The following is a 23477-nucleotide window of genomic DNA, read 5'->3' as shown; positions in this document are numbered from 1 at the left end:
TACATGACTGGATGCAATGGTTATCTGCTCAATCTCCCTCAATTCTAAAATATCACCGAGTTAAATAAAAAGTTTTTATTAAAAAATATGAAAAGAGAAACACTGCCTCAGTAAATGCATATACAGATAAGAAGCTACCTTACTGAAGTAGTATTAAATATGGAAGAAATATGCACACAAGAATCTATGAATATAAATTATGTGAACCAAAGTGAAAAAAATCAGAATTATCTTGTAAAGGATGGGAATGAATTTCTTTGTTGCTGGGTCAACTTAGGTGGGAACCTAATAAGATAGTTTCAGTACCTATTAAAGATTACTTGAATTAGATGCCTATAGTTTGCCAATAGCTGAAGAGGGTTCTGGTACAAAGTAATATACATCAAATAGCAACTTCTGGATCTTTATTTGCATTCATGTGGAAAGTTCTAGTAAATATCAACATTAGGTCAATGAAACTGAACAAAGCTGAATTCACAGTTTCACACTGTACCTATATGTACATCAAGTGCAGCTGACGACTTATCCGTGGTGGGATCACTGATGAGAAGCACTTTGATTCCATTGGCCAGCTCTAGCCCACGGTATTCTCGCTTGTCTTCAGGAGACTTGATAATATTATTTCCTATTCTCTTGATAGCTGGATTATTCATTTTGCTGTAAGTCTTTTTTTGGAAACTGAAAAGAAAAAGATTATTAACTGTTGGACTGTGACTACTTTTCTTTTTCAAATTTATATTAAGAGACAGAGCAAGAGAGAGCTCTTATTTACTAGTTCATTCCCTAAATGCCTGCAACAGCCAAGATCTAAAGCCAGAAGCCAGGAACTTAACCCAGGTCTCCCACGTGAGGAGCAGGGACACAACCACTTTAGCCATCACCTCTGCCTCCCAGGATCTGTATTAACAGGAATCAGGAGTCAGAGCTAAGCACTGAACTCTGACACTCAGAGTGAGACGCAGGGGCCCAAATGGTAGCTTAATCATCAAGTAATTAATCATTAAGTTAAACATCTATCCCTGCTTTATTATTTTTTTAACAGGACAAAGAATGACATGAAGCAAACCCATGTTATGCAATATTACATTTTTAAAAACCTAGAGGAAACTTTAAATCCTATCTGCAAAGTGTAGCCATTCCTCTCCCCCATCCTTCATTTTTTCAGAGAAATACATTGCTTTTGCACAGCCATACTTGTATCTAGAAGAGCACATGGATGAGGATTTGAGACCAGGTGGGCTGGGCCATGAGTTAGTGTGTTGACCTAGAATCACAGAATCGACTATTACTAATAACTACATTTATACATTTTAGATCTATCAGCTAGAGTGAGTGGGCTAAGAGTTTGTGTATGAACTATTACTGGGTTGGCCTAAATATGACTCAATCTGATGATATTCAAAGATAGGGCAGATCTGCAACTAATGGGTCTGATATGCACATGCTCAGATCATAGAGGAGGGGCCGTATTGTAGAGTTAGATGGGTAAAGCCATCACCTGAGATGTCGGCATCCAACAAAGATACCAGTTCATGTCCAGGCTACTCCACTTCTGATCCAGCTCCCTGCTAATGGCCTGGGAAAAGCAGCAGAGGATGGCCCAAATGCTTGGATCCTTGCTACTACCCATGTGGGAGACCGGGAAGAAGCTCCTGGCTCCTGGCTTCAACCTGACCGGTCTTAGCTGTTGCACTATCTGGGAAGTAAACCAACAGATGGAAGATCGACCGATCTCTCTCTCTCTCTCTCTCTCTCTCTCTCTATATATATATATATATATATATAACTCTCTCTCTGTATATATATAAAACTCTCTCTATATATATATACATATATATATATAAAACTCTGACATTCAAATAAATAAATCTCCCAAAATTAAAAAAGATCATAGGAGATACCTGATACCCTCCAATGAGGAACAATCCTGAGAAATGTGAAGTCTTAATACATAATAAGAGGCTACACTATGAAACCAGCAAAAGCAAGAACACAAAACACAAACAAAAAGTTGGAAGGAACTGAAGTCATTTTTGTAATCTGCCTAAGAGTTGAATGCCAGGGCAGCAGCAGTTTGGCATTCATTATGGAAATGTTAGATAAATTCTCTTGCAAAGGACTTCCTCTAGCAGACTTGTTCCATTTTCTCTAGGAAGGTTAGAGTTACAGTGATGAGAAAGGACTCTGAACACACACAATTTTTTTAAAGATTTATTTATTCAGGGTCGGCACTATGGCACAGCGGGTTAAACTCTCAGCTGCAGTGCTGGCATCACATATGAGTTCCAGTTCAAGTCTCAGTTACTCTACTTCTAATCCAGCTCCCTGTAAATGTGCCTGGGAAAGTAGCAGAAGATGGCCCAAGGGCTTGGGTTCCTGTATCCATGTGGGAAACCCCAAAGAAGTTCCTGGCTCCTGGCTTGGGTATGGCCCAACCCTGGTCATTGTGGCCACTGGGGAATAAACCAGCGGGTGGTAGATTCTGTCTTTCCCTCTCTCTCTGTAACTCATTCAAATGAATAACAAGATTTATTTATTCATTGAAAGACAGAGTTACAGAGACAGAAGGAGAGACAGAGTGAGAGAGAGCTTCTGTCCATGGTTCACTCACTCCTCAAATGGCTGTAATGGCTGGGGCTGGGCCAGGCCAAAGCTGGGCTGGGCTGAAGCTGTGAGCCAGGAGCTTCTTCCAGGTTTCCCACATGGGTGGCAGGGGGCCAAATACTTGGGCATTTCTGCTTCTTTCCCAGGTGAATTTATAGGTAACTAGATCAGAAGTGGAGCAGTCAGGACTTGAACTGACATCCATATGGAATACTGGTGTCACAGGCAGTGGCTTAACCCACTAACACAACAGCAGCCCCAACACACAAAATCTTTCTCTCTCTCTCTTTTTTTTTTTTTTTTTTTTTTTTTTTTTTTTTTTTGACAGGCAGAGTGGACAGTGAGAGAGACAGAGAGAAAGGTCTTCCGTTTTGCCGTTGGTTCACCCTCCAATGGCCACCAGGGCTGGCCCGCTGAGGCCAGCGCACCGCGCTGATCCGAAGGCAGGAGCCAGGTACTTATCCTGGTCTCCCATGGGGTGCAGGGCCCAAGCACTTGGGCCGTCCTCCACTGCATGCCCTGGCCACAGCAGAGAGCTGGCCTGGAAGAGGGGCAACCGGGACAGAATCCAGCGCCCTGACCAGGACTAAAACCCGGTGTGCCAGCGCTGCTAGGTGGAGGATTAGCCTATTGAGCCGTGGCGCCGGCACAAAATCTTAATAAGGGTGTTGTTTGGGGGCCAGCGTGGTGGCACAGTAGGTTAATCCTCTGCCTGCAGCGCCAGTGTCCCATGTGGGCGCTGGTTCTAGTCCCGGCTGCTCCTCTTCCAGTCCAGCTCTCTGCTGTGGCCCTAGAAGGCAGTAAAAGATGGCCCAAGTGCTTGGGCCCCTGCACCTGCATGGAAGACTGGGAAGAAGCACCTGGCTCCTGGCTTCAGATCAGCACAGCTCCAGCCGTTGCGGCCATTTGGGGAGTGAACCAACGGGAGGAAGACATTTCTCTCTGTCTCTCCCTCCCACTGTCTGTAACTCTACCTCTCAAATAAATAAATAAAATCTTTTTAAAAAAATGGTGTTGTGGCCGGTGCCGCGGCTCACTAGGCTAATCCTCCGCCTAGCAGCGCCGGCACTCCGGGTTCTAGTCCCGGTTGGGGCGCCGGATTCTGTCCCGGTTGCCCCTCTTCCAGGCCAGCTCTCTGCTGTGGCCAGGGAGTGCAGTGGAGGATGGCCCAGGTGCTTGGGCCCTGCACCCCATGGGAGACCAGGAGAAGCACCTGGCTCCTGGCTCCTGCCATCGGATCAGCGCGGTGCGCCGGCCGCAGCGCGCCGGCCGCGGCGGCCATTGGAGGGTGAACCAACGGCAAAGGAAGACCTTTCTCTCTGTCTCTCTCTCTCACTGTCCACTCTGCCTGTCAAAAAAGAAAAAAAAAAAGAAAAAAGAAAAAAAATGGTGTTGTTTAGTATTAGTGCAGAGAAATGATATTAAAGAATTTTTAGTGTATATATATTTTTTGGCAGTGAAGTAGATGTTACTTAAGTTGATACTGGGTACTGCTTAAGAGAAAAATTGAACCTGCTATTATTGGTAGGTTAATATAAAACTCAGGTAAAGCCAAAATCATATCTGAAACTACAGAGGAAAAATGAACCTGTACTATCACATGTCAACACTTCTTATTTGTAAGACAAAAAATGTAGATCTGACTGCTCCCAAAAGACTGACAGCCAGATTTAATGGTAAACCAGAGTGGACATGAATACCCAAAACGGGCATGAATAAGGAGTACAATTGTTTTAAGTAAAATATTTTTTGTGGGGCTGGCATTGTAGTGTAGCAGGTAAAGCCGCACCTTTCACATTGGCATCTCATATGGGCACCGGTTTGTGTCCAGGCTGCTCTACTTCCGATCCAGTTCCTTGCTAATGGCCTGGGAAAAGCAGCCCATGCTACCCGTGTAGGAGACCTGGATGAAAATATCAGCTCCTTGCTTCCACCTGGACCAGTCCTGGCTGTTGCAGCTATCTGAGGAGTGAACCAATGGATGGAAGATCTCTCGGTGTCTCTGTTTCTCCACTCTCTGTAACTCTGGCTTTCAAATAAATAAGTAAATCTTTAAATATATATTTGTGTTAAAATCTCTACAGATTAAGGGAGAGAAAAATCTAGCTTGATTTTTCTCAGAATACCTTCTTCTCTGAAATCATCTTTAACTATTTTTCTAATCTGAACAATAACTGATAAACCAAAGAGGTTTGCCCCTAATGAGACTGTCACCCAGACCTTCTTTTGAGAAGAGAGTGTTTAGAATTTTAATTATCTAAACTGTAGATCACATTAAATATATATATTCTGCTTTTTTTTTTTTGAAGATTACATAGTGTTTTACAGATAGTCCCAATGGTCTTGCCCTGCTTATAGGAAAAATACTTTCTTAAAAAACAAAACAAAATACTAGCATTTTGGAGGATATAAGGCCACTATTGGAAAACTGAAAAGCAATTTGGAAGGGAAAAAGCTATTATTAGTAAGTTTTATCTACTTCATTAGCCATAAGATACTTAAGTTCAATATCAAAGAGAGATTAAATTCCTGAGTGCAAAGTATAAAAGAAAATAATGTTTTGTGGTTACAAAACAGTAACAAAAATTCTCAGGATCACAGGAAATGGTCTTTTCAATACTCCAAAGAGGGGCACAAGGAACCTCAAGGTATTCTGAAACTGCAACAGCTGCCTATAGCACATAGTTTATTTCAAAAACCTCAACTTGACCTCAACATACTCTAGTATTTAAAAATTGAACTCCCCTCTTGCAGCAATGCAGTAAGCCACAACAGAGCCTCCAGGAAGACCCTCAACAAGAAGCACAGCATTAAAGGGTGGCAGCAAGAAGTCTAGTGTGCACCACTGAAAGAACTAAACCCTCGTTCCCCTGGAGGAAGGCGGGTGGGCTTCTAGGTGGGAGCAAAGCAAACACATTTATTCCAGTGCCACTGTTCATCTTCAATTCCTCTATTGTGCTCCTCTCAACTAGTCTGATTTAGGGGAACCAAGGATTACAAATGATCAAACTGTGGGCCGGGCACTTGGTGGAGCAGTTGAAACACCAGCTGGGACTCCTGCCTTCCATATAGAGTACTTCACTTCAAGTCCCAACCCCGCCCTTGATCCCAGCTTCCTGATACTGGGCACTCTGGAAGGCAGGGGGTAATGAACTGCTCAAGTTACTGGGTCTTGGCCACCTAAGTGGGAAACCGGGATTGAGCGTTCAGCTCCCAGATTTGGTCAGGTTCAGCAGTGGCTGCTGCAGACATTCTGGGAGTGAACCAGCTGATGGGAGATCTCTGTCTCTGTTTCCCTTTCAAATAAATAAATAAATAAATACATTTTTAAATGGTTAAAATGTGATGATGGTAGTAGTAGTGAAGCTCTAAAATTTCTGTCTTATCTATAACTGTAGAAGGAAGATGAAATACAGTTTACTTGGGTAGCATCAACTGTCTTATCCTGTCAGAGGTATAAAACCTCATTATTAAATATAACCACTTCAACTTTTTTTCAGGTTTCAACTTCTCTTGTCCAGATTTTAAGTTTATTAGACAAAAAATATTTAGATTGTAAAATATTAAGATTCAGATAGACAGAACAGCATGAGATTGGAACCTCTGGCCTAATAAAAAGCATTTATAAATGATAACAGTCCATCATACGCATGGACAGAACTTATTTGGACATTGAAGCTGTGCCTGATTAAGAGCCCTGGAGTGGTTGAGAGTAAAAAGATGAATTTATGTATAAGTTACACATAAAAATTAGCCCAATTACTTTCAGACATTTATATATTAAAGCAAGAACAGATATAAATTTCTAAGCTGGCAATGCTCCCTAATCAAATACATTGACTTCTTAAGGAAATAAAAGCCAAAAAACACAGTGGCAACATTTTCAAACAAGAACCCGTCCCAGCAATTCATATTCAATAGTCAGCGTATACCTACTGCATATCTATCAACACTTCAGACAAAGATTTGATTCTCACCTCTGGAGAACTGAAGGAAATAGCTAGGAACTCTCTGGTGATGAATTCATCAACAGCCTGCCTGTCTGTATTTATATTTATACTCATGACATCACATGACTATCTGGCTCAGCTACCTCATTAGCATAAGACTTTAAGATGTATTTATTGCAAATGTTCTCCAACAAGCAAGCATTCTGACATTTTAGATGACAAGTTAATGTTAACACCAATGCTTTCGCAGACATGTATTTGATATTTTTGACTTGTCAAAGTCAAATTTTTAGGAGCAATAAAATTACTTTCAATGTTAGGGACATTATCATACATTGGAAACTTCACAAGGCACAGAACTGTCACTTTTCAGCAATCTGATACACTGAAGAGATGGTTAATAACTACTACATATTCTGTCATTTCTTTCATGATTGAAAACAATGACTAAAATCACAGAAGGTAAAAGCCGCAAGAGCGGTTGTACTGCTATGTCCTTTGTAATTCATGAACTGGCAGCACTGCCACCTCCTGGCAGCTTGTAAAAAATGATAAATATCAGACTCGCCAAAAAACTACTAAGCCAGAATCTGCATTTTAACAAAATCTCCAGGTGGACTGGTTCCCTCTTCTTTCCTACAAAGAAATTGAAACTCAGGGGGCTTAAACCACCTGCCCAAGATTTAACTTCAAAAAGTCACAATTAGAACTCAGGCCTTAACTTTCAGCATCATTTTGCATAACTAAACAAATATTTAAGGAGGCCTATATCTGGTGGGCTTTGTGGTACAGCTGACTAGGCTGCCACCTACTATGCCTCTCATATGGGTGCCAGTTAAGAGTCCAGGCTGCTCTAATTCGGATCCAGCTCCCTGCTAATGTGCCTTGGAAAGCAGCAGCAGATGGCCCAAGTGCTTGGGCCCTTACACGCACATGGGAGACTCGGATAAAACTCCTGGCTTCCAGCTTTGGCTTTTTTTTTTTTTTTTTTTTTTTTTTTGGACAGGCAGAATGGACAGTGAGGGAGAGAGACAGAGAGAGAAAGGTCTTCCTTTTGCCGTTGGTTCACCCTCCAATGGCTGCCGCGGCCGGCCGGCGCGCTGCGACCGGCGCACCGCACTGATCCGATGGCAAGAGCCAGGTACTTATCCTGGTCTCCCATGGGGTGCAGGACCCAAGCACTTGGGCCATCCTCCACTGCACTCCCTGGCCATAGCAGAGAGCTGGCCTGGAAGAGGGGCAATCGGGACAGAATCCGGCGCCCCGACCGGGACTAAAACCCTGTGTGCCAGTGCCACAAGGCGGAGGATTAGCCTAGTGAGCCGCAGAGCCGGCCCAGCTTTGGCTTTTGACCACTGTGGCCAATAGGAGGGTCAACCAGCAGACGGAAAATCTCTCTCTTTCTCTCTTTCTCTGTAACTCTGCATTTCAAACACATAAATTAATCTTAAAAAAGCATGGGGGGGTGCCTATTAAGATCAGGTACTGCACCATGCATGTTGGCCACAAACAGGAGTATACCAGAGCCCTTTATCTGAAGGAGACCAGTCTAATGACAAAGACAGACATGAAAACAGGTCGTTATCGTTTACCTCTGGTGACAAAGTTGTGCCAGGGCACTATGGGAATAACAAAGTGAGACATCTAACCCTGTCTCAAATAGCAGAGGAAGTGAGTAGAGAATGCCAGATCCTGGCTTCGGATCAGCTTAGCTCTAGCCGTTGTGGCCCTCTGGGGGAATGAACCAGCTGATAGAAGACCTCTTTCTCTCCCTCCCTCTCTCCCTCTCCCTCTCCCTCTCTCTCTCTCTCTCCCTCTCTCTCTCTCTCTTTGTAACTCCACCTATCAAATAAAAAAATAAATCATAAAAAAAAAAGGCAAAGGGACAATCAAAGTAGGAGGGAATGCCTGAGCAAAGCCTGGTGGTGAGAAGAAAGTATAAGGATTATGGTGGAAAAACAAAATGATCAGTGTTTAATGGAACTACAACCAGATCTCCAGTTAAAGATCATGGACCAAGATACGCTCACGGATGAATTTTCAGGTTTGCAAAAACAAATCCTCAAATACAAAGTCTTTTCCAAATTTCCCCAGGAAGAAATGCTATTATATAAATAATTTTTTATTCAGATAAACTTTTACAGTCCTGTTTTTTTCTTCTCATAGCTCTTAGACTGTTTCACAGCCTACTTAATAGATCGGGAAATTTTATTTTGCTTTTTGCTCCCTTACCACCCCCACCTTACTTGACACATTTAGAGTCAGACCTGATTTAGAAATGATAACCTATAAGACCAAACAGGTGAGTGATCATGCTAATAGAATTACAAACACAAACGCCCTTCTGTGGAATCCACCACCCACTCAAAACCACAGGTGCAGGTGAGGCCTATGGTACTCCTGAACGTGGAGGAGGAGCCCAGGAAGAAAAGGCTTGAAAACAGAACCACACCACAGACCATCCCTGCTTCCCCAGAGAAAGCAAAGCTCGGTGGTTAAGTCACTTGCCTGAGGGCAGTCACGCAGCTGACTTGTGGCAAAGCTGGAACCACAGAGAAAGAGGAAGTGTGGGAAGGGGAGGAGCAGAGTGGAACTGACGGAAATGAGAGATGGCTTTCTTTTCCAGCATCTGGGTACCAGCCTCACATCTGGGTACCTGGCCCCATTCTCTTCCCTAACAGCCCCAAACAACAACAACAAAACAAAAATCAAAGTAGGTCAAACAAATACTTCCAGGAAAGTTTTCCATTTTTCACTTCTTCTTTCCTTTCTAACACAGAGATAGGTAGTGGAAAGAGTCTGGAGAATGCCTCTAATATGTCACAGGAATCCCTGGGTTGAAACTGTGTCTCACTACACACTGTCCAGGAAAAGGAAAACATGTGGCAGAATGAAATGGATAAAAGGTCTAAAGAGAAGGGTCTTATACAGAACTATCTCATGTATGAAACAGAACATGAAAATAATTACTACATGTGGGTATGGCTTATTAATAATTACATACATGTGGGTATGGCTTATTTTTGAAAAGTATGCATTAAACCACATGAACAGGAAAAAATGAGAAATATAATCAAGTTGGTAGATGAAGAAACAGTAATTAAATTCAACAACTACACAATGTCTTTAAAAAGGAGTCAGTAGGGGCCGGCACCGTGGCTCACTTGGTTAATCCTCTGCCTGCGGTGCCAGCATCCCATATGGGCACCAGGTTCTAGTCCCAGTTGCTCCCCTTCCAGTCCAGTTCTCTGCTGTGGCCCTGGAGGGCAGTGGAGGATGGCCCCAGTGCTTGGGTCCCTGCACCTGCATGGGAGACCAGGAGAAGCACCTGGCTCCTGGCTTCAGATTGGCGCAGCTCCGGCCATTGTGGCCATTTGGGGAGTGAACCAATGGAAGGAAGACCCTTCTCTCCGTCTCTCTCTGTCTATAACTCTACCTGTCAAATAATTAAAAAAATAAATAAATAAAGAGAGAGAGAGAGAGAGTCAATAAAGAAATAACAGGGGGAAACTATCCATCTGAAAGAGTATCTATAAAAGCTAGTTATTGGAGCCGGCACGGTGGTATAGCAGGTAAAGCCTCTGCCTGCAGTGCCGGCATCCCATGCGGCTATCGGTTCAAGTCCCAACTGCTCCATTTCCAATCCAGCTCTCTGCTATGGCCTGGGAAAGCAGTGGTAGCTGGCCCAAGTCCTTGGGTCCCTGCACTGGTGTGGGAGACCCAGAAGAAGCTCCTGGCTCCTGGCTTCCAAGCGGCTCAGCTCCAACTGTTGCAACCATTTAGGGAATGAACCAGTAGATGGATGCCTCTCTGTAACTCTACCTTTCAAATAAAATAAATATATCTTAAAAAAACTAATTATCATACTCAATGTGAAATAATACAAGACTCCAATCCCCCATGAACAGGATGCCACTATCATTTATTTTTTTTTAAGGGATTTATTTATTTATTTGAAAGTCAGCGTTACAGAGAAAGAGACAGAGATCTTCCTTCCTCTGGTTCACTTCTCAGATGACCATAACAGCCTGGGCTAGGGCAAGACAAAGCCAGTGGCCAGGACCTTCTTCCAGGTCTCCCACATGGGTGTAGGGAAGCAAATACTTGGATAATCTTCTGCTGCTTTTTCAAGACCATTATCAGAGAGGCTGTATTGGCAGTGGAGCAGCTGGAACATGAACCAGCACCCATACGGGATGCCAGCTTAGCAGGTGGAGGCTTAACCAGCTATGCCACAATGCCGGCCCCTGCAACTACTACTTCTGTTCATTACTGTACAGGTAGTTCTAATCAGTTCAATAAGAAAAAGAAACAAAACACAAAAATATGGGAAACAGGTAGGGGGAACTAACACGATTCTTAAGAAATCCTCAGAATCTATTAACAATCTCCATTTCTGGGTAGCATAGTGTATGCCAGATTCAGCTTCAACAACTAGAAAAGCCATAATAAATTACAAAATCACATGTTCAAAGAGATTAGAGAGTTGTGAAAGAAATGAGAGATGGATGAACTGGAATTCCAGAGAGGAGAACAGCCTCTGAAGTAAGCTGATGATTGTCCCCTTTTGTCTTCTCTGGGGGTTCTGCAAATTCTGAGTGCAGGCTGAAAATCATGTTTGGCCCAAGCAGAGATACCGTAATGGGGGAATTTTGTGTGAAGCTTTGGTGTCATATGAGGTTAGTGTGACAAATTAAAGACCCAAGAGGTTCCAAATTTGCAGCTAATTTTCCCTACAGGAAATATTCTGAGATATCACTCTATACCCAACAAAACTGCTAAAATGAAAAATCTGCACGTACCATATGACAGAGAAATCACAGGGCAACCCAAACTCTTTTACACACTGTTGTAGGAAAGTAAATTGGTGCAATTTTGTAAAAACAGACATAAATGCATATTAAAGATGACAATATGGTATAACAACGCTAATATTAGATATGTATCTAAGATAAATGCATTGGCTGGGCCAGTGCTGTGGCATAGCAGGTAAAGCTGCCGCCTGCAGTGCCGGCCTCCCTTATGAAGTCCCAGCTGCTCCACTTCCGATCTCATTCTCTGCTATGGCCTGGGAAAGCAGTGGAAGATAGCCCAAGTCGTTGGGTCCTTACACCTGTGTGGGAGACCCAGAGGAAGCTCCTGGCTCCTGGAATGGCACAGCTCTGGCTGTTGTGGCCATCTGGGGAATGAACCAGCAGATGGAAGACCTCTCTCTCTCTCTCTCTCTCTGCCTCTGCCTCTCTGTAACTCTGCTTTTCAAATAAAATAATTTTTTTAAAAAAAGGGAATTACCTTCTTTCCCTACAAAATTATTAAAAAAATTAAAAAGATAAATGTATTGGGGCTGGTGTTGTGGTGTAGTGGGTAAAGGCACTGGTTCAAGTCCCAGCTGCTCCACTTCTGATCCTGCTCCCTGCTAATGGCCTAGGAAAGGCAGAAGATGGCTCAAGTGTTTGGGCCTCTGCCAACAACGGGGGAAACACAGATAAAATTCCTGGCTTTGGCCTGGTCTAGCCCTGGCTGCTGGAGCCACCTGGCAAGTAAACCAGTAGATGGAAAATCTCTAAAACTCCTTCAAAATAAATAAATATTTTTAAATACAATAAAATAAATGCATTAACATGTTCACAGCAGCACTATTCATAATAGCCGAAACTAGAAATGACCAAATATCTACCAGTAGTGAAAAGATAAATAAATGGTGGTACATTCCCACAATGAAATAACACACAACAATGAAAAGGAATAATACAGAAGAAAGCACAACAGTAAGGATGAATTTACTAATATAATGTTGAGTGGAAGAAGCTAGACACTAAAGAGTATTTACTGTATCTCCCATTTATAAAAAGTATAAGGACAAGGAAAATCAAGCTGTGCCTTCCTGTGAGGATGGCCATGACTCCCTGGGAAAAGTACAGGTAATTATAAGGGAGTAGAAAGGGGGCCCTCTGGTCATGGGTTGGCTGTACAGGTATATTCTCTTTGTGAAAACATAATTAAGCAGGGCAAGTGCTGTGGCTTAGCAGGTTAAAGCCACTGCCTGCAGCACTGGCACCCCATATAAGTGCCAGTTGGATTCCAGGCTGCTCTACTTTCTTTCTAATATTTTTATTTATTTATTTGAGAGGTAGAGTTACAGACAGGGAGAGGGAGAGAGGGAGAGAGGGAGAAAGAAGTCTTCCATCTGCTGGTTCACTCCCCAAATGGCCACAATGGCCAGAGCTGGGCTGATCCAAAGCCAGGAGCCAGGAGCTTCTTCCAGGTCTCCCATGCAGGTACAGGAGCCCAAGCATTTGGGCTATCTTCCAATGCTTTCCCAGGCCATAGCAGAGAGCTGAATTGAAAGAGTAGCAGCCTGTACCAGAACACGCGCCTATATAGGATGTTGGCGCTGCAGGTGGAGAATTAACCTACTGTGCCATGGCACCAGCTACATGCTCCACTTTCTAGCTAACTCCCTGCTAATGTGCCTGGGAAAGCAACTGAGCATCACCCAAGTCCTTGGGCCCCTGTACCCGTATGGGTGACCTAGAAGAAGCTCCTGGCTCCCAGCTTCAAGCTAGCCCAGCTCTGGCCATTGTAACCATTTGGAGAGTGAACCAGTGGGTGGAAGATCTCTCCCTCTCTGTCTCTTTCTCTCTGTAGCTCTGCCTTTCAAATAAAATAAACAAGTCTTTAAAAATATAGAGCTTCTGACACATCACAACAGTGAAGTATATGGAGGGGGGATACACATGAATTACTGATGCTATAAATATCAATCACCAAAAGTCATTCTGGACACAGTACCCTTGGACACTGGGAAGTAACTATCTATACCAAATAGATGCTAAACTAAGAAAGCTATGAAACAATGGTCCAATTAACATGATAAAGATACAGTTCTTTCTCAGGTGTATCCTGTGACCATTATTTCCACTGATACTATCTTGGGCCTCTGCCATTCAAGTGGGAGACCTGAAGTTCTGGGCTTCTGGCTTCAGTCTGGCCTAGTCCTAGCTGACCTCTCTCCATCACTCTTTCAAATAAGTAAGTAAACAAATCTTTTAAAAAATTAAAAAATGGCGCAAGCGCTGTGGTGAGGCGGGAAAAGTTGCTACCTGCTGTGCCAGCATCCCATATGGACACCAGTTCGTGGCCCAGCTCCTCCATTTCAGATCCAGCTCCCTGCTAATGGCCTGGGAAAGCAGTGGAACTTGGCCCAAGGCCTTGAGCTCCTGCACCCATGTGAAAGACAGAGAAGATGCTCCCGGCTCCTGGCTTTGGTGTGGCCTAGCCCTAGCTGTTGTGGCCATTTGGGGAATGAACCAGCAGATGAAAGATCTCTCTCTGTCTCTGCCTCTCCCTCTCTATAACTCTGCCTTTCAAATAAATAAATAAATCTTTAGAAAAATTTTTTAAATTAGAAAATAAAAAAACTTAACACTCCCAGAAATTAAGAGTGGTAAGCAAAAGCAAACTAATTAAACTTTGAGTAAACTCACTCCTCAATAATTTTATTTATTTATTTTTTTTTTGACAGGCAGAGTGGATAGTGAGAGAGAGAGACAGAGAGAAAGGTCTTCCTTTACCGTTGGTTCACCCTCCAATGGCCACTGCGCTGCACTGATCCAAGGCCAGGAGCCAGGTGTTTATCCTGGTCTCCCATGCGGGTTCAGGGCCCAAGCACTTGGGCCATCCTCCACTGCACTCCCGGGCCACAGCAGAGAGCTGGCCTGGAAGAGGGGCAACCGGGACAAAATCCGGTGCCCCGACCAGGACTAGAACCCGTGTGCCAGCTCCGCAGGCAGAGGATTAGCCTAGTGAGCTGCGGCGCCAGCCACTCCTCAATAATTTTCAACATTTACATTCAGTAACCTCTCATCCAGGACTTGAATTAGACAGATTCTTTATTTTAAAAAACAAAAGAAATGTCATACAAAGTTAACATTTCCTTAAGTTCAGAATTAAATTTACATATGGGTCTTTTCTCATAGATGTTCCATGAACCCAGTACAGAAAGTAAAGCTTACAGACTCTTGTTACAGCTTCTAAAGATTAATTCAAATCACAGATGGGGAAGAATTGCTGACCTGTAACCAATTCTCTCAATAGAGCCCTCTAAGGAATGCAAACCATAAACTCTATTATTCTGTACAGAAGGGATTATCTCCACTTGAGGGCTCAGTCCCACCCATGTGCACTTCCCGGCTCTGACAGAAAGAATCTGCCCTGTAGATTTCAGGACCTGTGCTCTGCCTTAGCATGGCTCTTCATGCTTGCACTGATCCACTGACTGAATCCAGCCTGCATGCAGTCATTACAGCTCACCCACACCAGGAGACCTCTTTGCTGCTCACTTACTGGATACTGTCGGACTCTTCTGTTCAAACCAGATTTTTTTGGCTTCACCTAGTTTTGTTAACCAAGAATCAGATGGAAATGTTCACAAGGGTACACTAAATCGGCAGAGGCACCTAAGGTTGCATCAGACTTGGGCAGTCTTCACAGGATTTCTCCTGTAAAGTACATTAAATAAATTTCAACAGGGCACAGTGCCTAATATATAGAAGGAATTCACAAATGGTAACCTGTATAATCATGATGATTATTATGGCCCCATGAGGGTTAGATGCAAACAGACCCCCTCAATAACCACCACCATGTTATAACCAGCATTTTTTTAAAGATTTTTTTGTTTGCTTGAAAGAATTACACAGAGAGAGGGAGAAGCCGGGGGGGGGGGGGGTGGTGGTGGAAATATGTCTTCCATCTGCTGGTTCACTCCCCAGATGGCCACAATCTCCTCCATGGGATGCTGATGCTACAGGCGGCAGCTTTAACACACTGCACCACAGTGCTGGCCCTGATTACTAGCATTCTTCAACACACTCATGCAGATTCCAGTTTTATATTGTCACCTCCAGAAGTCAAAAACATTCACTGGGCAGGCTAGTAACAGGATGTTGCGTTATAAGACTATCAGACAAACAGATAAATAATTATCTCTTTATAATTGCTATAGGTGAGCTTATGCTTATAGTCAGTTCTCAACAGGTGACAATTTTACGCCCGCCCCCAGACCTTTAGCAATGTTTGCAGATATTTTTGATTGTAACAACAGAAGGGTGCTACTGGCTGCTAAGGATCCTACAGTACAAACAAGAGCTCCACAAGTAAGAATTATCTGATCCAAAACACCAATAGTGCTGAAGATGAAAGACTCTAGTTTGTAGTTTGGATTTTATAACTCAAAGATAATGGATGAGATTGACTGCAACCAGTTCTATTCACTTAACAAGCCCAGGAGATACTGCATCATGAAAATATAGAACTAAATATTAAGTATTTATCATGAATAAAAATCTAAACCAGAGGAGCTGGAGTTGTGTCATAGCAGGTTAAACTGCTGTGTCCAACTCTGGCATCCCATATGAGAGCAGGTTCAAGTCCTGGCTGCTCCACTCCAGTCCAGTTCCCTGTTAATGTGCCAGGGAAAGCAGCAGAAGATGGCTCAAGTGCTTGGGCTCCTGCCACCCATTCGGGAAATCTGAATGGAGTTTGAGGCTCCTGGCTTTGGCCCGGCCTAGCTCTAGCTGTTGTGGCCATTTGGGGAGTAAACCTACTGATGGAAGATTCTCTCTGTAACTCTGCCTTTCAAATAAAATAATAGCCGGCACTGCAGCTCAATAGGCTAATCCTCCACCTGCGGCGCTGGCACACCAGGTTCTAGTCCTGGTCGAGGCGCCGGATTCTGTCCCGGTTGCCCCTCTTCCAGGCCAGCTCTCTGCTGTGGCCCGGGAGTGCAGTGGAGGATGGCCCAAGTCCTTGGGCCCTGAACCCGCATGGGAGACCAGGAGAAGCACCTGGCTCCAGGCTTCGGATCAGCGCGATATGCCGGCTGCGGCGGCCATTGGAGGGTGAACCAATGGCAAAAGAAAGACCTTTCTCTCTGTCTCTCTCTCACTGCCCACTCTGCCTGTCAAAAAAAAAATTAAAAAAAAAAAAAGAACTCAAATAAAATAAATAAATCTTTAAAAAAGGAAAAAAAGAGTAAACCAGCAGGTGGAAGATCTCTCTCCCTATCCCCCATCACTCTGCTTTGAAATAAATATTTTAAAAAATGTTGTTTGATTACCCATGGATAGTAGAGTATTACATGATCTTTATTCTTTGTGCTTTTCTGTATAATACAGAAAGAATCTTTGAAAAGATAAACCTACTGGATTTGAATGAACGCACTAGGCTCTGCTTACTAAATTTATAAACCAAACTGAACTATTTTCCATTAACTTGGGTTGACTAGTTTACAACATAACAAGCTAATTAACAGACGGGGGAAAAATCTGGATTCCATTTCCATTCACTGCTGTTGCTGACAGCTTGGTTCCCTTAAAAAATTAGTTTGTTGGCTCACAACTGGGACAATTTCCAAAAAAATTTTTAAATGGTTTGTGATATGGGGTGAAAGCTTTAAACAGACAATGGATCAGAGCTCACAGTCTAATTCCAGAACCAACCTCCTCACTCAATATCTCATCTAATGTAGTTTGGCCTAGTGCTGCTGTCAATTTTATGTTGGATTCCTTCTACACACAGAATAGATAACTTGAGGTGGTTCAGAAAGTAACAGCCTAGATTCTAGACTTCTTTTTTAACCACAGATGCGATTTTGTTTATTTAAATATAAATATTTAAGAAAAGTCACCTCTCATCTGGTCAGGTACCTACAACTTTTAAATTAAACCCTGCTGTTCCAATCAGAAATAAGATAAATATATACTTGGCGCCACAGCACACTAGGCTAATCCTCCGCCTTGTGGCGCCAGCACACCGGGTTCTAGTCCCAATCGGGACGCCGGATTCTGTCCCGGTTGCCCCTCTTCCAGGCCAGCTCTCTGCTGTGGCCAGGAGTGCAGTGGAGGATTGCCCAAGTACCTGGGCCCTGCACCACCCCATGGGAGACCAGGAGAAGCACCTGGCTCCTGCCATCGGATCAGCGCGGTGCACCGGCCGCAGCGCGCCGGCCGCGGCGGCCATTGGAGGGTGAACCAACAGCAAAGGAAGACCTTTCTCTCTGTCTCTCTCTCTCTCACTGTCCACTCTGCCTGTCAAAAAAAAAAAAAAAAAAAAAAAAAAGATAAATATATAACACTTTCTTCTCCTCTTCAGAGTAATGGTAGCATGTGTTATGAATCCACATATATTGAATATCTACCACATAATGGAGACGTACACCGTGAAAATAAAAGAAAAACTATGGTTTCAAAATGAAGTCAGGAGGCCAGTAATGGGTAAGGATATGTCCCTGACCTCAGCTGCGGCCCAGGAATGGAACTCTCATTCCACCGTGCCAAGAGACTCAAGAGGCACATGAAGGGGCTGGTGTATAGCGGGTAAAGCCACTGCCTGAAATGCCAGCATTTCATATGGGTGCTGGTTCAAGTCCTAGTTGCTCCACTTCCAATCCAGCTCTCTGCTATGGTCTGGGAAACCAGTAGAAGATGGCTCAAATCCTTGGGCCCCTGCACTGCGTGGGAGATCTGGAAGAAGCTCCTGGTTCCTGGCTTCAGATTGGCACAGCTCCGGCCATTGAGGCCATCTAGGAGTGAATCAGCGGATGGAGGACCTCTCTCTCTCTCTCTCTCTCTCTCTCTTTTCTGCCTCTGCCCCTCTGTAATTCTGCCTTTCAAATAAATGAATAAATCTTCAACAACAACAACAACAAAAAGGCACATCAAGAAGTTTCTGGGGGCCAGCGCTGTAGCTCAGTGGGTTAACGCCCTGGCCTGAAGCACCGGCATCCCAAATGGGTGCTGGTTCGAGACCCAGCTGCTCCACTTCCGATCAAGCTCTCTGTTACGGCCTGGGAAAGCAGTGGTAGATGGCCCAAGTCCTTGGGCCCTTGCACCCACGTGGGAGACCCAGAAAAAGCTCCTGGCTTCGGATCAGCACTGCTCTTGCCGTTGTGGCCATCTGGGGAGTGAACCATCGGATGGAAGACCTCTCTCTCTCTCTCTCTCTCTCTCTCTCTCTGCCTCTCCTCTCTCTGTGTAACTCTGACTTTCAAAGAAATAAATAAATCTTAAAAAAAAAAATAAAGAGGTTTCTGAACTCCTGTTCTATGGTCATTTTTATTAAGTATATGCATTCTTTTTTTTCCCCAAAGAAACCTTTTATTTAAAGAATACAAACTTCATGCATTTCATAAACAGAACTTTAAGAACACAGTGATTCTTCCCACCATATCTACCCTCCTACTCACACCCACACGCCTCTTCCTCCTCCCTCTCCTATTCCCAATCTTATTTTTTACTAAGATCTATTTTCAATTAACTTTATACCCAGAAGATTAACTCTATACTAAGAAAAGAGTTCGGCCAGCGTGGCGGCTCAATAGGCTAATCCTCCACCTTGCGGCGCCAGCACACCGGGTTCTAGTCCTGGTCGGGGCGCCGGATTCTGTCCCAGTTGCCCCTCTTCCAGGCCAGCTCTCTGCTGTGGCCCGGGAGTGCAGTGGAGGATGGCCCAAGTGCTTGGGCCCTGCACCCGCATGGGAGACCAGGAGAAGCACCTGGCTCCTGGCTTTGGATCAGCGTGGTGCGCCGGCCACAGCGGCCATTGGAGGGTGAACCAACGGTAAAGGAAGACCTTTCTCTCTCTCTCTCTCTCTCTCTCTCTCTCTCTCCCTCACTGTCCACTCTGCCTGTCAAAAAAAAAAAAAAAAAAAAAAAAAAAAGAAAGAAAGAAAGAAAGAAAGAAAAGAGTTCAACAAATTGTATTGAAAAAAAAAAAAAACTATTCCTGAACAGTTGAGACAAGGTCATTGCATCTTGATGTTAATTTCACTTCTTTTTTTAAGCATTCTTTTTTTGAGAAACTTAATTAGCTTGAAAGAAGAACCCAAGAATGATACACCTTTTGCAAGTACTTAGACATAACTACAACTTATGAGACACAGATAATATCCTCCACTTAATACACTAAAATGAAGTAAATCTTTGAGAACAAGTTTTACTATTAACACTCATAATACAACCCTTTGAGGACAGAGGTCCTGCATGGGAAGTTAGTGCGCAGTGACTCCTGTTGTTAATTTAACAATTAACAACGTCAGTGACTACCAGAGGTTCTTGACATGAGCTGCCTAGGCTATGGAAGCCTTTTGAATTCGTAAACTCTGTCAGTATTTAGACAAGGCCATAAGCAAAGTAGAAGCTCCCTCCTCCCTTCAGAGAAAAGTACATCCTGCTTTGATGACCACTTCTTTCACTGGGGTCTCACCCAAAAAGGTACTTGATGTAGGACACTTTTTGCCACAGCGTTTTGGCTTTCCAGGCCTGAACTGCTCTCATGTGCTTATCAGTCAGACCAGAATGACTTAAGGGTTGATTCTGAGATCAGAGTGCTACTTAAATCAATTGTCATTCTATGAGTCTGCTGTACAGACTGCTTCCCATGTTGGGGCACTCACTCCTTTTTAATTCTTTTTTTTTTTTTTTTTTTACAGGCAGAGTTAGACAGTGAGAGAGAGAGAGAGAGACAGAGAGAAAGGTCTTCCTTCCACTGGTTCACTCCCCAAATGGCTGCTACGCCGGTGCACTACACTGATCCGAAGCCGAAAGCTAGGTGCTTCTCCTGGTCTCCCATGCGGGTGCAGGGCCCAAGCACTTGGGCCATCCTCCACTGCCTTCCTGGGCCACAGTAGAGAGCTGAACTGGAAGAGGAGCAACTGGGACAGAATCCGGTGCCCCAACCGGGACTAGAACCCAGGGTGGCAGCACCGCAGGCGGAGGATTAGCCTAGTGAGCCGCAGCACCGGCCGCCTTTTTAATTCTATCTATTATTATTATTACCAAACAATTCTATTATAGGATCACTTTAACGCTTAATCCTATCCATGTAATAAGTATATTCATTATTTTATCCTTTATTAGTCACAGGGCCCCTACTATATAGCACTTGTTTTCAATTCCAACAGCAGCTTCCCCACAAAAGACATTTTACTGCTTTGTACTAAATCATACATAGGCTTTTTACTTCTCCAAAATACCAATTTAAAACTATTTGAATCAGTGTTTCCCAAAGTTCCTAAGACCCCAAATAATGCCTTTTTCACTTTTGCAGTTTCTGAATTTGGATCAATTGACAAACACATTGCATGCATTTCCTCATTGAATTCTCACCACACGCATGTGAGACAGACACTATTATTGTTGTTAGGTTATGATGAGGAAACAGAGGCTTGCAAAGGGAAGTGACGGGTCTCAGGTCACAAACAGGCAACAGATAGCTCCAAGATTCAAGTCCATGCACTGTGGCTCCAGAATCCAAGTAGCAATGCAACCAAAGGCCTCACCTTCTAAAGGTTCCAACACTTCCCAACAGCGCCACCCTGAGGACCACATCTTTAACACACAGGCTTCTGGCGGACATTCAACATCCAAATGGCAGCATTCTATCAATGACCCCATCCCCAAAGGTTCACATCCATCTCACAATGCAAAATGTATCATTCTATATTCAACAGTTCCAAAGTCTTAACCCAGTCTAGCATTATTTCATAAGACCCAAGTCAGAAGTCTCATGTGAAATTGAAGGCAAACTCTTTTAGCTGTGAGCCCTTGTAAAATCAAAAACAAGGCACATACTTCTAAGATACAGTTGTGGGACAGGAACAGGGTATATATCCCCATTCCAAAAAGGAAGAACAAAAACAACTGGCATGAAGCAAAATTGAAACCCAGGAGGGCAAATATTAAATCCTGAAGTTTGAAGTCTGGAACCCAGAGAACACTGGGGGGCGGGAGTGGGGGTAGGTGAAGAATGTACTCTCAAGGGCTTAGGCAGCCCCACCTCCATGTGTTTGCTGGTCACAATTCATGCTTCAGGTTTCACAAGCTGGAGTCTTGTCTTTGCAACTCCACGAGGCATTGTCCTGGTAGGGAATCTGCGTCAGCTCTGACCTTTCATTCCCATTTACCAATGCCCTAGTGGGTCTCTCTCTCTGTCTTCAGTGGCTCAACTTCTATGACAGGTCTTCACCGGGGCCTGTGGGTTGCCTGAGACTTCCTTCGGAATCTAGGTGGAGACTTTCATATGTCTTTGTCTTTGTTAGTCTCTGCCTACACAGCTGCTCTCTAAGGCCTGATGATGTCAGTGTGTTTCACATAGCTGGCCACTATTCCTTCCTGGGGTCTCCTATGCAACACGTCTCCCATAGCCCCATTAGGCATCACCCCATCAGGGGCCCCATGCAGGGGCTCCAACTCTGTAGCATAACTCTGCTTGGCTTCCCAGGCTTTCCTCTGAAATCTTTGCAGAAGCCATCATGATGCCATAACTTTTTTTTTTTAAAGATTATTTATTGTGACAGGCACTGTGGCGTAGCAAGTAAAGCTGCTGCCTGCAGTGCCAGCATCCCATATGGGTGCCAGTTCGAGTCCCAGCTGTTCCACTTCTAATCCAGCTCTGCTATGGTCTGGGAAAGCAGTAGAAGATAGCCCAAATGCTTGGGCCCCTGCAACCACGTGGGAGACCTGGAAGAACTCTCCTGGCTGCTGGCTTTGGATTGGCTCAGTTGTGGCCATTCAGGGAGTGAACTAGCAGATGGAAGACATCTCTCTCTCTCTCTCTCTCTCTCACTCTCTCTCTCTGCCTCTCTGTAACTTTGCCTTTCAAATAAATAAATAAATCTTCAAAACACACACATATAGCTCAAAGATGTGTGAAGATGGGTATATTATCCAACTTCACTCTGGGCAATGGCTATATTACTTCTTTTCTTGCAGAATTCATTTTGTTTTGTTTTGTTTTTAGAGCCATGAACTGAGGCTGGCACTGTGGCATAACAGATTAAGCTGCTGCCTGCAGTGCCGGGATCCCATATGGATGCCGGATTGAGACCTGGCTGCTCCACTTCCGATCCAGCTCTCTGCTATGGCCTGGGAGAGCAGTGGAGGATGCCCTAAGTCCTTGGGCCCCTGCACCTGCTTGGAAGACCTGGAAGAAGCTCCTGGCTCCTGGCTTCAGATCAGCACAGCTCCAGCCATTGCAGTCATTTGGGGAGTGAATCAGTGTATGAAAGACCTCTCTCTCTCTCTCCCTCTCTCTGCCTCTCCTTCTCTCTGTGTAACTCTGCCTTTCAAATGAATAAATAAACCTTTAAAAAAAAAAAAAAGAGCCATGAATCTCTGCCCTGACATCCTGGTTCTCAAGGTGTCTTTTCTGTCAGTTTGGGTTGGGGTAAGGGGCAGGCTTGGCACTTAACCAAAGAGGTTTTATTAGCCTTGGCTGCTGATGGACAGCATGAGGAAAGATGTCTCCAGCCATGGATAACCAGATACAGTACTAGTTTGGATGTCTTCAGGATCAGGCTATAACCCTAAGAACAGGAAATAAAGAAAGAAGTGTGAAGAACAGGAAATAAAGAAGTGTGAAGAATTATTCATGTTTTCTGGGACTGGGAGACTATTTATGAAAAAAAAAAGTTTAAAGTAAAGGGTTAAAGTATAATGAGCTCATTGATATCCTCTGCCTCTTTTGCTGTTTTACCAAAACCCTAATTTGTTCAAAACTCTACAGAAAGATATTTTATATTTTTCTGCATCATAATATAGTATCAGTTTGGCTAGTTGATTATAAGTTTAAGTACAAATAAAATATCCATTTTATAAACCTGAAAAAAAAAAAAAAAGGCTTAACCATGTACCTAACTGATCAAACAGTTTTGTCTACTCAGTTTCTGGGAATAGTACTCCTACCAGTCAGTTTCCTTTTCTTTCTTTCTTTCTTTTTTTTAAATTTATTTTATTTATTTGAAAGGCAGAGTTACAGAAAAAGAAAGGAAAAATCAAAGGTCTTCCACCTACTGGTCTACCCCCTAAACGGCCACAATGACCAGGGCCGTACCAGGCCAAAGCCGGAAGCCAGGAGCCTCTT

General features: G+C 43.8%; 1 protein-coding gene across 5 annotated transcripts in view; it reads right to left on the bottom strand.

Annotated features, from left to right (window-relative positions):
- IDE (insulin degrading enzyme) overlaps positions 1-23477 on the bottom strand; it is a 116679-nt gene that overhangs the window by 75305 nt on the left and 17897 nt on the right. For all 5 annotated transcript variants that reach the window (XR_016222131.1, XM_089314753.1, XM_089314754.1 and 2 more), the window contains exon 2: positions 494-678. Coding sequence is in view for 4 of the 5 variants with exons in the window: in XM_089314753.1 (XP_089170879.1) it covers positions 494-678 (185 nt within the window). In the remaining variant the exon portion in view is untranslated. The remainder of the gene's footprint in view (positions 1-493; positions 679-23477) is intronic.

Source organism: Oryctolagus cuniculus, chromosome 15 (assembly GCF_051225735.1).
Source record: "Oryctolagus cuniculus isolate XC-2025 breed Fujian yellow rabbit chromosome 15, ASM5122573v1, whole genome shotgun sequence".
Taxonomy (NCBI): domain Eukaryota; kingdom Metazoa; phylum Chordata; class Mammalia; order Lagomorpha; family Leporidae; genus Oryctolagus; species Oryctolagus cuniculus.
The sequence above is the reverse complement of the archived record's forward strand: the minus strand, read 5'-3'. Positions and strand labels throughout refer to the sequence as shown.